Source organism: Procambarus clarkii, chromosome 21 (genome assembly GCF_040958095.1).
Source record: "Procambarus clarkii isolate CNS0578487 chromosome 21, FALCON_Pclarkii_2.0, whole genome shotgun sequence".
NCBI lineage: Eukaryota > Metazoa > Arthropoda > Malacostraca > Decapoda > Cambaridae > Procambarus > Procambarus clarkii.
This window is the reverse complement of record NC_091170.1, coordinates 37039461-37055308: the sequence shown is the minus strand read 5'-3', so window position 1 is coordinate 37055308 and position 15848 is coordinate 37039461. Positions and strand designations below refer to the sequence as shown.

The 15848-nt window shown below is 51.2% G+C and overlaps 1 protein-coding gene across 1 annotated transcript in view; it reads left to right on the top strand.

Annotated features, from left to right (window-relative positions):
- Positions 1-15848, top strand: part of LOC138366960 (uncharacterized) — a 74075-nt gene that overhangs the window by 18829 nt on the left and 39398 nt on the right. Inside the window, exon 2 of the mRNA XM_069328332.1 lies at positions 26-69. Coding sequence (XP_069184433.1) covers positions 27-69 — 43 coding nt within the window. The 5' untranslated portion in view covers position 26. The remainder of the gene's footprint in view (positions 1-25; positions 70-15848) is intronic.

Below are 15848 nucleotides of genomic sequence, written 5' to 3'. Positions count from 1 at the left end.
TAACTATTTTTTTTATTCTTTGCAGAATGAGAATCATGGCTGATACGAGTTCATTGTTACTTATACTGGGTGAGTACCAAGATGTTACTTATACTGATTACCAAGATGTTACTTATACTGAGTACCAAGATGTTACTTATACTGAGTACCAAGATGTTACTTATACTGAGTACCAAGATGTTACTTATACTGAGTACCAAGATGTTACTTATACTGAGTACCAAGATGTTACTTATACTGAGTACCAAGATGTTACTTATACTGGGTGAGTACCAAGATGTTACTTATACTGAGTACCAAGATGTTACTTATACTGAGTACCAAGATGTTACTTATACTGAGTACCAAGATGTTACTTATACTGAGTACCAAGATGTTACTTATACTGAGTACCAAGATGTTACTTAGAGTGAGTGAGTACTCAGAAGGTTCTTCTCCAGTTCAATGAATTAGCAATATAAGAATCGAGTTAGTTGTGAGTAATTATGTATGGAGGCCGCTTAGTGCAGTATATCATATGTAAAGCTTCAGTATATTTTGTATGTTCGGCAATACTGAAGACCTACGTATTAATACATGTGAAGTATACCCACCACGTAACTATCAACACAGTGTTAAACTTTCAACACAAAAGTTAATATCATAGAAAATATTAACATTAAACTTAATTATTTTCCGATATAACGAGAGCATATCGTCCCCCGTGTGGTATTATATCAAGTATAGATATGCTAAATGCTCATTATGATCGATAGATTAGTTAATATACTTGTCCTGCCTTTCCTTGCTGCTATATGTGTCTCCTCACACACGTCCCCGGAGGAGGTAGAGACACGCGTCTTGTGAATGAAGGTTCGTGTCCTTCTCTCATGGCATTTCTCAAGGGGGCACCACCTCCTTCACTCGGAGCATCTCCGTGTCGCAGTGGCCTTCATTCCACGCCTCTCACACGATACAAGCTGTGTCGGGGACTCCATACTCAAGGCCACCACGTGTCCACGTGTCAGACTTGCTCATCATCTTCCCAACTTGGTAAATTTAGTAAAGTAAATCACTTTAATTTACTAACTTCCCAAGTTAGTAAATTAAAGCCTTTTTTCATCCTTTCATTTCAGCAAGTACCTTTGATTTGATTGTTGCCGCCGAAGGCGGCTAGTTTATTGTGCACCCCATACTCATCCTGAGCGGTAGCGCAAAAGCATTACAGAGGGCACAAAAGGTCTTTATCAGACCTCATCTTAGATTATTTCATAAACTATTTCATCTATCCTTCACACCTTATAGTTACAATGTAAGCACTTGTGATCTTCCATCCTTATATCTAACCCAAGACGAAATTATAAAGCTACAAGGATGTTATACCAAGACACTCCTTCAGGAGCAGACGGGAGCACACGGTCACTACCCTACACTCAGACACCTCCCCCTCCCTCACCTCTTTAACCATCAATTGCTATCATCGCACACGTGTGTCAACAACCTCATATTCTCGACAGTCACACACAACACCTGAGGCGCAGAGTTGTTAGTAACAGGTGTAACACCTTGTTACACCTGTTGGGTAACACAGAGCTGACCGCATGCGGCGTCGCTCTGGCACTGTTGAAGGGCTGTCACCTGCGTGCACGCACCCCCCGTAGCGCGCGCACACACACACACACACACACACACACACACACACACACACACACACACACACACACACACACACACACACAGTTTACTACAGAAGGGAGACCCTGACAGACAGGTAACAGAGGGTCATAGCCAGGAATAGAGTGAAGCAGCAACGGGGGTCCTTACAGGTTGTAAACCTCAGAGATGACTGCGAGTCGCCTACTGCCAGGTGAGGAACATATCAGCGTCAAACTTGACTGCAAAACCACTCCCCAAAAACTGGGGAAAAAAATCTGCAGATTTTCCTTAACAGATGGGGGGGGGGAGAGCTGCCCCCCCCCCCTGCCTGGGGGAGGAAGGCCAGCAGGTGCCCCCCATGCATGATGGAGGGAGGAGAGAGAGAGAGGGAGAGAGACCTGGCCCCCATGCATGATGGAGGGAGGAGAGAGAGAGAGGGAGAGAGAGACCTGGCCCCCATGCATGATGGAGGGAGGAGAGAGAGAGAGGGAGAGAGAGACCTGGCCCCCATGCATGATGGAGGGAGGAGAGAGAGAGAGGGAGAGAGAGACCTGGCCCCCATGCATGATGGAGGGAGGAGAGAGAGAGAGGGAGAGAGAGACCTGGCCCCCATGCATGATGGAGGGAGGAGAGAGAGAGAGAGAAGAGAGACCTGGTCCCCATGCATGATGGAGGGAGGAGAGAGAGAGGGAGAGAGACCTGGCCCCCATGCATGATGGAGGGAGGAGAGAGAGAGAGGGAGAGAGAGACCTGGCCCCCATGCATGATGGAGGGAGGAGAGAGAGAGAGGGAGAGAGAGACCTGGCCCCCATGCATGATGGAGGGAGGAGAGAGAGAGAGGGAGAGAGAGACCTGGCCCCCATGCATGATGGAGGGAGGAGAGAGAGAGAGGGAGAGAGAGACCTGGCCCCCATGCATGATGGAGGGAGGAGAGAGAGAGAGGGAGAGAGAGACCTGGCCCCCATGCATGATGGAGGGAGGAGAGAGAGAGAGGGAGAGAGAGACCTGGCCCCCATGCATGATGGAGGGAGGAGAGAGAGAGAGAGGGAGAGAGACCTGGCCCCCATGCATGATGGAGGGAGGAGAGAGAGAGAGAGAGAAGAGAGACCTGGCCCCCATGCATGATAGAGGGAGGAGAGAGAGAGAGGGAGAGAGACCTGGCCCCCATGCATGATGGACGGAGGAGAGAGAGAGGGAGAGAGAGACCTGGCCCCCATGCATGATGGAGGGAGGAGAGAGAGAGAGGGAGAGAGAGAGAGGGAAGATAAAGGGGGAATGAGGAGCTTGATGTGCGAATAAGCTAGTCGTATGTGCAGTCACTTCTGAATGGTTTAATGCTTTCCTGTTTGGGGAAACAAAATCTTCAGAGGATCCGGCCCACTTCTGGTTACGGTAGTGCTTGTTCCCCCTACGGCAGGACTGGCGCCAGGGCCAGGTCAGCCGCAGGGACTGGCGCCAGGGCCAGGTCAGCCGCAGGGACTGGCGCCAGGGCCCGGTCAGCCTCAGGGACTGGCGCCAGGGCCAGGTCAGCCTCAGGGACTGGTGCCAGGGCCAAGTCAGCCGCAGGGACTGGCGCCTGGGCCAGGTCAGCCGCATGGACTGGCGCCAGGGCCAGGTCAGCCGCAGGGACTGGCGCCAGGGCCAGGTCAGCCGCAGGGACTGGCGCCAGGGCCAGGTCAGCCGCAGGGACTGGCGCCAGGGCCAGGTCAGCCACAGGGACTGGCGCCAGGGCCAGGTCAGCCGCAGGGACTGGCGCCTGGGCCAGGTCAGCCGCATGGACTGGCGCCAGGGCCAGGTGAGCCGTAGGGACTGGTGCCAGGGCCAGGTCAACCGCAGGAACTGGCGCCAGGGCCAGGTCAGCCGCAGGGACTGGCGCCAGGGCCAGGTCAGCCGCAGGGACTGGTGCCAGGGCCAGGTCAGCCGCAGGGACTGGCGCCAGGGCCAGGTCAGCCGCAGGGACTGGTGCCAGGGCCAAGTCAGCCGCAGGGACTGGCGCCAGGGCCAGGTCAGCCGCAGGGACTGGCGCCAGGGCCAGGTCAGCCGCAGGGACTGGCGCCAGGGCCAGGTCAGCCGCAGGGACTGGCGCCAGGGCCAGGTCAGCCGCAGGGACTGGCGCCAGGGCCAGGTCAGCCGCAGGGACTGGCGCCAGGGCCAGGTCAGCCGCAGGGACTGGCGCCAGGGCCAGGTCAGTGTGCAGGCTGCACCTACAGTAAGAAAATTTTGGATACTTTGCTAAGATTCCCGGCAGCACATCATTATAAATGAAGTACTTTACACATTTCTTGGACACCATTGATGGTGTTATCTCTGAATTCCGCGATTTTTTCACATTCCATTATATAATGACGTAAAATATGCGAATAGTTCTGCTGACAGAGTTTACACTTAGTCAAATCAACATCAGGTGTTACAAACTCCCAGAGGTACTTGTAGCCTAGCCTAAGTCTAGCAGCGGTAACATCTAGAAGTCTGCTAACCTTATTGGATGACCGATAGACGTGCGGTACTTCCTGCATAATAGAATGATAATAGATGGTGGAACTGGTGTGAATTTCACTTTGCCTCAAATCTACTTGATTTAGTTAATGTTCCAGGAATATTACTGCCCTCACCCTGGAGAACAGAAAAAAATACCCCCGTATCTTCGACATTTAACTGTGCCGAAGATAGCAAATATCGACCAACAAGACGGAAATGCACAAAGATATATACTTTAAGATATGTCTCCCTTCACTTTGTAATATAATAATCACGTGTTTCTGAAGTAAAAGCATAACAATATGCACCGCACCGTTTGTAACTTTCACTCGTGCACTCCATCATGGTTACAGCAGATGATAGAAGTGTTAGCAAACAGCGACCATCTCCAATAGTCAATCACACGAGGCACTCTCTAGGTTTGGGGTTAGCTTGGGCTCCTCCGTGGCCCTCACAGTGGCCCTACCATTGGTAACTCGTTATTGAATACCTGAGCCTCGGTGATACAGCTCATAGATAACTTGTGTAAGTGGCAGCTGCTGGTGGAGCCCCGTGTTCGTCAACGCCAGGTGGTCTCAAGGTGTGATACTTTAAGTGCACTTCCTTGCCACCAGCTGCCTCCTGCGACACACACCCTCAACATCCACCCTGCGTCACTAACTTCAGCCCACGTACAGTGAAGGTTACGTTGATGAAGATGGTGTGTAGGTAATATGGTAACGGTGAAGAGACTTGGCGTGGTACCCAGCACCCGAGCAACGCCGGCCACCCACCCAAACCTGCTGTATATACATAGTGTAAACATTAAATCACATCATTCACTTCCCCAAAAAATAGCTTTAACTTAATTTCCCCCCAAAAAGCTTAATAACTTGGCAAGACAGGTGTTCCTTAACTACCCCGAGCTGTTACACCGCCACCACCAACCGCGGTGTTCACACGCTCACCTGAAAATAGAATTTGGTTTGGCTGGAGGTCCAAGAGACGCGTGTACTGCCGACCAGCTGCCTTCCATGCTACACCCACACACCAGGAGAGGTCACAGCTGCCTTCCACATTACACCCACACACCAGGAGAGGTCACAGCTGCCTTCCATGCTACACCCACACACCAGGAGAGGTCACAGCTGCCTTCCATGCTACACACACACACCAGGAGAGGTCACAGCTGCCTTCCATGCTACACCCACACACCAGGAGAGGTCACAGCTGCCTTCCATGCTACACCCACACACCAGGAGAGGTCACAGCTGCCTTCCATGCTACACCCACACACCAGGAGAGGTCACAGCTGCCTTCCATGCTACACCCACACACCAGGAGAGGTCACAGCTGCCTTCTATGCTACACCCACACACCAGGAGAGGTCACAGCTGCCTTCCATGCTACACCCACACACCAGGAGAGGTCACAGCTGCCTTCCACACCACCTCTCACCCCAACTATCATGGACCACTTAAGGTGATCCTAGCCAGCTCCGCAGCCTGTGAGAGGTGACTTGCGAGAGGGAGGAGGGGAAGGAAGATCACGAGGAAAAGAACGGATGGGGATAAGGGAAGAGGGAAGCGAGGTTAAAGAGGTGTAGGAACGGGGGGTAGGAGAGACAGGAAGAGATGGAAGTAGGACAGGAGGAGGAAGAAGAGACGGGTGTTAGGCTGGTGTCCACCTGGGTGATCGCTGTGTAAAGCAGTGATCACACAGTTGTGTATGAGTGATCACACAGTTGTGTATGAGGAGTGATCACACAGTTGTGTATGAGGAGTGATCACACAGCTTCCTGTGTACAGAGCTAGACACACTCCCGCCGCTAACGTCGTCCTGACTCACAGTCACGTCTAAACCCATATCACTCGCACACAAGTTCTTGTTTACGGAATATAAAGCCTTTGCTCAAGGTGTGAATGGCGCCTGTGTGGCTGGTTATTATGATTGGCGCCGTGTGTGGCGGTGTGGGCGTGTGGTGGTGTGTGGTGGTGTGGGCGTGTGGCGGTGTGTGGTGGTGTGGGCGTGTGGCGGTGTGTGGTGGTGTGGGCGTGTGGCGGTGTGTGGTGGTGTGGGCGTGTGGCGGTGTGTGGTGGTGTGGGCGTGTGGCGGTGTGTGGCGGTGTGTGGCGGTGTGGGCGTGTGGCGGTGTGTGGCGGTGTGGGCGTGTGGCGGTGTGTGGCGGTGTGGGCGTGTGGCGGTGTGTGGCGGTGTGGGCGTGTGGCGGTGTGTGGCGGTGTGTGGCGGTGTGTGGTGGTGTGGGCGTGTGGCGGTGTGTGGTGGTGTGGGCGTGTGGCGGTGTGTGGTGGTGTGGGCGTGTGGCGGTGTGTGGCGGTGTGGGCGTGTGGCGGTGTGTGGTGGTGTGGGCGTGTGGCGGTGTGTGGCGGTGTGTGGTGGTGTGGGCGTGTGGCGGTGTGTGGTGGTGTGGGCGTGTGGCGGTGTGTGGTGGTGTGGGCGTGTGGCGGTATGTGGTGGTGTGGGCGTGTGGCGGTGTGTGGCGGTGTGTGGTGGTGTGGGCGTGTGGCGGTGTGTGGTGGTGTGGGCGTGTGGCGGTGTGTGGTGGTGTGGGCGTGTGGCGGTGTGTGGTGGTGTGTGGCGGTGTGCGGCGGTGTGTGGTGGTGTGGGCGTGTGGCGGTGTGTGGTGGTGTGGGCGTGTGGCGGTGTGTGGTGGTGTGGGCGTGTGGCGGTGTGTGGCGGTGTGTGGCGGTGTGTGGTGGTGTGGGCGTGTGGCGGTGTGTGGTGGTGTGGGCGTGTGGCGGTGTGTGGTGGTGTGGGCGTGTGGCGGTGTGTAGCGGTGTGTGGCGGTGTGTGGCGGTGTGTGGTGGTGTGGGCGTGTGGCGGTGTGTGGCGGTGTGTGGTGGTGTGGGCGTGTGGCGGTGTGTGGCGGTGTGTGGTGGTGTGGGCGTGTGGCGGTGTGTGGTGGTGTGGGCGTGTGGCGGTGTGTGGCGGTGTGTGGCGGTGTGTGGTGGTGTGGGCGTGTGGCGGTGTGTGGTGGTGTGGGCGTGTGGCGGTGTGTGGTGGTGTGGGCGTGTGGCGGTGTGTGGTGGTGTGGGCGTGTGGCGGTGTGTGGTGGTGTGGGCGTGTGGCGGTGTGTGGTGGTGTGTGGTGGTGTGGGCGTGTGGCGGTGTGGGCGTGTGCCGAGGGTCACAAGAGGGTTTATTTCCTATTTCAAAATATAACTATTTAGAGAAGTGGTTGTGGTATTGGGAAAAGTACGAGGAGGGGGGAGGGGGGCCGAGAGAATGATCTCAATAGTGTATTGTCACACATGTGCGCTGTCAGGGTGAGCTCCATCTCCTGGGCCCCGCCTTATTGTTGTCTATAGCAATGTCTCCCGAGCCTCTGGCTTCATCCCCGAGTATTCATATCTCAGCTCCTTGTCCTCACCCTTCCTGGTTGATACCTGGTTGATACCTGGTTGATGGGGTTCTGGGAGTTCTTCTACTCCCCAAGCCCGGCCTGAGGCCAGGCTTGACTTGTGAGAGTTTGGTCCACTAGGCTGTTGCTTGGAGCGGCCCGCAGGCCCACATACCCACCACAGCCCGGTTGGTCCGGCACTCCTTGGAGGAATAAATCTAGTTTCCTCTTGAAGATGTCCACGGTTGTTCCGGCAATATTTCTTATGCTTGCTGGGAGGACGTTGAACAACCGCGGACATCTGATGTTTATACAGTGTTCTCTGATTGTGCCTATGGCACCTCTGCTCTTCACTGGTTCTATTCTGCATTTTCTTCCATATCGTTCACTCCAGTACGTTGTTATTTTACATCCCTAAGGTTCTGTGTAACACTGACTGAACTTTTTCCTGATAATTACTGTACTTCTGCCTAACTACAGTCTTGAAACTGTGGATGGAGTTAGCCTCAATTATCTTCTTTAAACTGTTCACATATGCGTCTGTTGCGGGAGGGAGGCGGGAGGGAAGGGGGGGGGGGGTCGTTGTACGAATATCGCTTTGTGTGGATTCGTGTGTGCGTGTTTTCATGTGCGTTAGTATGTGTGTACATCTTAACCCGGCACCCACACACTACATCCAAACAACACTTACTGTGGGCCACATGTTGTGTACCGCGACCACACACACACCTCGCTGTTGACACACCTGGGCAAGATCGAGGCCCCTGGAGCCGGCGCCTTCGGCTCCTCCTTACCCAGGAGAAACCCTCAACTCACCCGCTCGTGTTGTTTAACACTGGCGGCAGGTGGGAGTCGGAAGGGCGCCGCTGAGGTTGGTGGCTGCAAGGTCTTCAGGTCCTGTGTCTGAAGAGAGTTACGACGCGCTGGTAGCCGGTCTAGAAATCTCAAGCGGATATGTTGGTTGATGTAAAAAAAAAGGAGGACGAGGAAGAGAGATGCTGTGATCAGGAACACACATTATAAAGTGGAGAAAGTAGGAGGACGCTCCGTGTGGATTTTTTGGGGCTACTCTGCTAGCTTTCATGGTCTCAATCTTTACACTTTCTTTCTTACTTACTCTCTCTCTCACTCTCTCACTCTCTCACTCTCTCTCTCTCTCTCTCTCTCTCTCTCTCTCTCTCTCGCTCAATATTTTGCAAAATTCTTTGCTCAATGCATGTAAATATGAATTGGATACATTCAGCTCAAACAATAACTGATAATTCACTTCCGTGTTCAATACCTGATTGGAAACAATGACGTCTTGCGAAACTCTTGAACAAATAGGTGGCTTTTCTTCACTACAACAAGATCGCTGAGAACTTCCTCGTAGACAAAGAGTTTAAAACATTTCAACACTAAGATAAAAGCCACGTCATCCACTGGCGAGCTGAACACACCGAGAGAGAACAATCATTTATAACATAAAAATACAGATATAAATAATTCGCAAGTCGAGATAACACGCACACATTACTCACACACGAAACTGGCCATCAAAACAGCGGTCACGAACCTCAATAAAGAGTCATTCAGAAAAATGTATATCACCTACGTGAGATCAGTCCTTGAATATGCAGCTGTATGTGGAGTACCTTCTCCCAAAATACACAAGGAAAGAGAAAAAAGTGCATTAGTTTGGAATAATCTGGTCCCAGAACTAGAATGAGATTCGAAGAAAAGCCTAGTTAGATCTATCATCACAAGAAGAGAGAGGAAACATGATCAAGATATACAAGATACTCAAGAGAATTCACTTTAAATGTTTTACAACAAATACTAATAGAACGAGAATAGGTGGAAGCTAGACATACAACAAAACCAGAATGAAGTGAAAAATATTAATTTAAGTTGAAAATGTCTTCGAACTTTCCAGATTCCGGACAGGAACGAGGAAAAAAAAAATTGAGAACGTTCATATATACTTGCCCGAGAGGCCGAAAGTCTCAGTAGCTATGGGGACACATTTGTACCGATGGGCCAGTTGCCTGTACATATTGCTTTTGTCTGCTTCCCTCTGACTGGCTACACCACACGCCTGGCCACCACGGAGGACACAGGTATTGGCTCGGGTGGATACGCAGGTGTTGTTCCACCCCATTTTTGTTATCATCCAGGGATATAGTGCAATCCTCTGGACGACGTGCTGGATCGTCAGGGTTTGGGCCCTGCGGATATTGAGTTTCTCTTTCTACTGTGGAAGGTTCCTCTTGATGATAGCATTCACTTCACTGTGTCTTGCATGCCAACCTTTTGCAGCTTCCGCAGTGCAGACCATGCAAGATTTACAGGTTGCCCTACACCTTTTTGCAATACACTTGTACTCAATGTGAAATGTGACACCAAGGCGAAGAACTGCTGCACTACACTTGGTCTTCGGGAACAGGTGTGAATGTTGCAGACATTGGTACTGCTAACTTTATTGCATGGGCGGCTCGGACGGCTGTGAGGACCTCCCCCCACACACACGCACGCACAGGAATTGATAAGGTAGATAAGGACAGACTATATAGCACCAGGGGTACACCCACTAGGGGACACAGGTGGAAATTGAGTGCCCAAATGAACCCATAGAGACGTTAGAAAGAATTTTTTTAGTGTCAGAATAGTAGACAAATGTAATGCATTAGGAAGTGATGTGGTGGAGGGTGACTCCATACACAGTTTCAAGTGTAGATATGATAGAGCCCAGTAGGCTCAGGAACCTGCACATCAGTTGACTAACAGTTGAGAGGCGGGACCAAAGAGCCAGAGGTCAACCCCCGCAAGCACAACTAGGTAACTAGGTTAGTACACACACACACACACACACACACACACACATACATGTCAATGTTTGCGGATGACGCAAAATTAACGAGAAGAGTTGTGACAGACGAGGATTGTAGGATCCTCCAAGAGGACTTAAACAGGTTGCAGAGATGGTCAGGGAAATGGCTACTGGAGTTTAACACCAGTAAATGTAAAGTTATGGAAATGGGATCAGGTGACAGAAGACCAAAGGGACAGTACACAATGATGGGGAACAGCCTACCTGTAACGATTCGAGAAAGAGACCTGGGAATGGATGTGACACCTAATCTAACTCCTGAGGCACATATAAATAAGATAACGACAGCAGCGTACTCTACACTGGCGAAAATTAGAACTTCATTCAGAAACCTAAATGAGGAGGCTTTTAGGGCGTTTTACACTGCCTACGTGAGACCCGTCTTAGAGTATGCCGCGCCATCATGGAGTCCCCACCTGAAGAAACACATAAAGAAACTGGAGAAGGTTCAGAGGTTTGCGACGAGGCTTGTCCCAGAGTTACGAGGGATGGGATATGAAGAGCGTCTGCAGGAACTGAACCTTACGACACTAGAGAAAAGAAGGGAGAGAGGAGATATGATAGGGACATATAAAATACTCAAGGGAATTGACAAAGTGGAAATAGTTGAAATGTTCACACGTAATAATAACAGAACGAGGGGACATGGGTGGAAACTGGAAACTCAGATGAGTCACAGAGATGTTAGGAAGTTTTCTTTTAGCGTGAGAGTAGTGGAAAAATGGAATGCACTTGGGGAACAGGTTGTGGAAGCAAATACTATTCATACTTTTAAAACTAGGTATGATAGGGAAATGGGACAGGAGTCATTGCTTTAAACAACCGATAGCTGGAAAGGCGGGATCCAAGAGTCAATGCTCGATCCTGTATGCACAAATAGGTGAGTACAAATAGGTGAGTACACACACACACACACACCACACACAGTACAAGGAGAAATCTTGAAGTGAGGTGGAATCAGTACTGTGGACGCCGGAGGGTGAGCTCTGGCTATGCAGGTTCGAGTCCTAGTCGGGTCATGGTTCTTAGCGATATACACAGTATATATAGAAGATGTACCCGGCTGTATCCGGGTCTCTTCCTCCACTCTTTCTACCCTTTCCCCTTCTTCTCCCCTTGTTAACTCCATCTCCTCCCCCTCTCCCCCCTCCCTTTGGTCACCCCTTCGTCCTCCCTCATCCTCTCATCCCCTTTCCCCCCTTTCTCTTGGAAAATATATTACAAAGAAGCACTGAAACAACTGTACGAGTCTCTCAGAAAACATATTATGATCAGTAAAACTCTAGGGGAAACACACCAAATATTTCGCACTTGACTCCTTGAAAATCGCCTGGGGGAATCTCTACAAATAATATTTCTTAAAGTATCTAACTTATGCCGACCATGACGAGCCTATGTCCGTTCTGTAAACCAGACCACTCCCCCCCCCCCCCTCTTGTAAATCTGGGTGAGGCTAGCACCGGGCACCTGGCCTCCAACCTTGGACAAGCATTCTCAGAGATATATATAATGGGCTCAGGAACTGAACCACACAGTACTGGACCAATACACACGAAAAATCACGCCCGAAGCTTGTTCCACTTTCACACCATTGTTTCTCGTCTGACTAAGAGTTACGGACACTTACCAAGTATTGTTATATAATTAAATTAACAGAAAATAAACAAAAAAATAATAACAAATTAAATAATAAACGAATGAAAATAAGCGATTCAAGTACAGTAAATGGACGAAGTATTTATTTACAGAAAGGCCCCATCACAACCGCGTTAGGCGACCGTATAGAAAACGGATTTCCAGTGACGTACAACCTGGCCTCTCGAATAAGACATCATATATTGACGTCAAAATATATTGTACTATAAATCATAGCGACGCGCAAAAGTAACGGGCTGTTACATTTTCTATACCTGGTCCATCAGTTAGGTTAGGTTCGGGGCCATTTAGTACATCATTTTTGTGGCGTGGCAACTGCAGAGGACGGGCTGGTTGATGACAGTGTCATGCCTCAGGAATATTTTCCTTGCGCAACCTCAAATGGATGTGTGTGTGTATGTGGGGGGGGGGGGATGTTAATTCCTCGAGTGACTGAATACAAGATCATCAAGTCATGCTAGTAGAGATTTGGTTGATGAAATGCGTACATTGTATTCACACAGTGAAGTACCACTCCTCCAAATGGTGTCTCACAAGAGGGTGTATGCCCTGGCCGGAGCCCACGAGTGGGTAAGGCGGCGGCCGGAGGGACCCCCGTGCGCATACATGATATCCCTCCCGCTCCGGGGCCTTGTTAGGAGCTTCCACTATGAATAGTTTTTTTTCCATGTATGCCGATGTCAAGTCATCAATCCTGCCGCTTAGGCACCTTATTGTTTTGGCCTTCAGCGTTAGCTATTTTTTTTATGATATACTGCGCACCTCTCCCTTTGTGTGCTGTGTCCCATATAAGAACAAACCAAATACAAAAGAATTTTCCATTTTATGTATGTTTTTTTCATGTTATTATTGTGTGTTATTAGTATCATCTTAACTCTTGTGGGTTGTGATGAGATCTGCCATTTATGTGTATTTTAGTTTGTGTTTGGTGGGGAATTAGGTATGTTTAGGGGTGCCTTCTCGCCATGCCCTGTGGCTGGGGGGATTGGTGCCCTGTGGCTACATAAACACCCTATACTCCCTCCGAAGTGGCAAGGGGAGTTAGGGGACAACAAAATAGTCGATGGGTTTGGGTTTTGTATAACTCGCCGGCGAGCAGGAAGTCTCTTAGGGCTCAGGCGGCATCAGATGAAAGGAACTGTGCACAGACGTCTCTGCCATGCCGCGGGAATCGAACCCGGCTCCTTTCACTTGTGAATCGACTGCGCAGTTTACAGCATTACGCACACACTCATTCATTTACACTAGCATAAATGAAGCCGTGGCAATCCGGATTCTCGGTTGACACGCTGACACGAACGACAACACCTAGACGGATGCATCTGAGCCAGAAGCAAAGTTGAGGTGGCACAGGACTACCCAAGCTCAGCCACCCTGTGCACTTACCACTCTTTTCTGAAGGAACCATTCTTCCGCAAATTCTTATTATGGGACTTTAGTATTGTCGAGCTGGTACTACGGGATGTGAGAGTACCGTTGGGTCTCGGAGCTCCTGCGGTGCTTAGTTGACCTCAGGTTCTGGTTGCTCCAGGTCACCTCTGTCACCTTAATAGTCCTCACACACCACAGGGTGGACTGTCCTCACACACACCACAGGGCAGACTGTCCTCACACACCACAGGGCAGACTGTCCTCACACACCACAGGGCAGACTGTCCCCTCACACACCACAGGGCAGACTGTCCTCACACACCACAGGGTAGACTGTCCCCTCACACACCACAGGGCAGACTGTCCTCACACACCACAGGGTAGACTGTCCCCTCACACACCACAGGGCAGACTGTCCTCACACACCACAGGGCAGACTGTCCTCTCTCACACCACAGGGCAGACTGTCCCCTCACACACCACAGGGTATAGACAATCGAACCCGGGATCTCCGATTATACGTTCGGAATGAAGTCCGGTCCTCCGAAACCCTCCCGTTCCCCCACATGATTGTGACTCTCTGTACTGTAAATGAGTGACGTGAGGCCAGCGTCGCCTCCACCTATGTAAACACAAGCGAACAATGTGTTCGTATCTGTGGTAAATGATATCAGTAACCCGCCACAACACTGACAGTAATGACAGGGGTTGAGCTTGTGGGGTCGGCTGGACCGTCGCTCTCCGGATTACTGCCTCCAGGGATGGAAATACCTTGCGAGGGAAGAACGGGATAATTATATAATTTTCTAGCTATATATAGCGAAAGACGATGTACGTAATGTAGCTCTTTGACTTAAGATGGAGGAATCTCCGTTTTCTTCCAATTCAATTTCTTTCTTTATTGTGCACCCCATACCTTCCAGGCAATGATTTTTTGTTTCAGTTGCGGAAAGATCTACAAAATGTATTGGCGCATTCACGAATGCGCTGACGTACACAAAGACGTGATTCACGGACTTTGACGCACACTAGACGTGCTTCACGACGCACACAGGACATAATTCACAAACACACTGACGCACACAAGACATGAGTCACACACGCACATGTAACACGAGTCACGAACGTACTGACGTACGCAACGCATGATTCACGATCGCACTAACGCCCACAAGACACGATAACTGCACGATCAGTGTACAACACGGACGGGAACATAAGTATTTACGAATCCTTAAAGGACATTAATTTCAAACATTAAAATATCAGTATTACTAAAACCCGAAGACTGCACTCAACCACTTCAAGACAGAATTCCATAGGTCTACGGTCTCTTAAAATTTTTCTGCGGACACCCTTATGCAGTTTAGGCCTACTGGTGACCTGCAGCTCAGTTTGTTGACAAATTATTTTAATACAAATATTCGCCTAATCAAGTAGCCATGGTTCAGTCAAGTGGCCATGGTTCAGTCAAGTGGCCATGGCTCAGTCAAGTGGCCATGGTTCAGTCAAGTGGCCATGGTTCAGTCAAGTGGCCATGGTTCAGTCAAATGGCCATAGTTCAGTCAAGTGGTCATGGTTCAGTCAAGTGGCCATAGTTCAATCAAGTGGCCATGGTTCAGTCAAGCGGCCATAGTTCAGTCAAGTGGTCAAAGATCAGTCTTACACCACAACCGTCTGAATCCATTTATATAATTCTAGAAACTCAAAAAATCCGTCAAGAATTGAGAGTGGTGAAGCTAAATTGGCCAGGTAATATCCCCCCCCCCCCCCGCGAGCATGGCACGACCCCACGCGCTCATTATCTCTGCAACATTATCTCTGCAACATTATCTCTGCAACATTATCTCTGCAACATTATCTCTGCAACATTATCTCTGCAACATTATCTCTGCAACATGCTGCAATCCGGCTCACAGTTTCCAGCCAAAGCTGTAATGTGATTTATTTTTATATTAGAGTTGTTACCGTTCTTGCTGTTTGTGTCCCCGCGCACCCGTCCGGCCCTTGTCCCTCGCACCCGTCCGGCCCGTGTCCCTCGCACCCGTCCGGCCCTTGTCCCCGCGCACCCGTCCGGCCCTTGTCCCCGCGCACCCGTCCGGCCCTTGTCCCCGCGCACCCGTCCGGCCCTTGTCCCTCGCATCCGTCCGGCCCTTGTCCCCTCGCACCCGTCCGGCCCTTGTCCCCGCGCACCCGTCCGGCCCTTGTCCCGCGCACCCGTCCGGCCCTTGTCCCGCGCACCCGTCCGGCCCTTGTCCCCGCGCACCCGTCCGGCCCTTGTCCCGCGCACCCGTCCGGCCCTTGTCCCCGCGCACCCGTCCGGCCCTTGTCCCTCGCACCCGTCCGGCCCTTGTCCCCGCGCACCCGTCCGGCCCTTGTCCCGCGCACCCGTCCGGCCCTTGTCCCCGCGCACCCGTCCGGCCCTTGTCCCTCGCACCCGTCCGGCCCTTGTCCCCGCGCACCCGTCCGGCCCTTGTCCCTCGCACCCGTCCGGCCCTTGT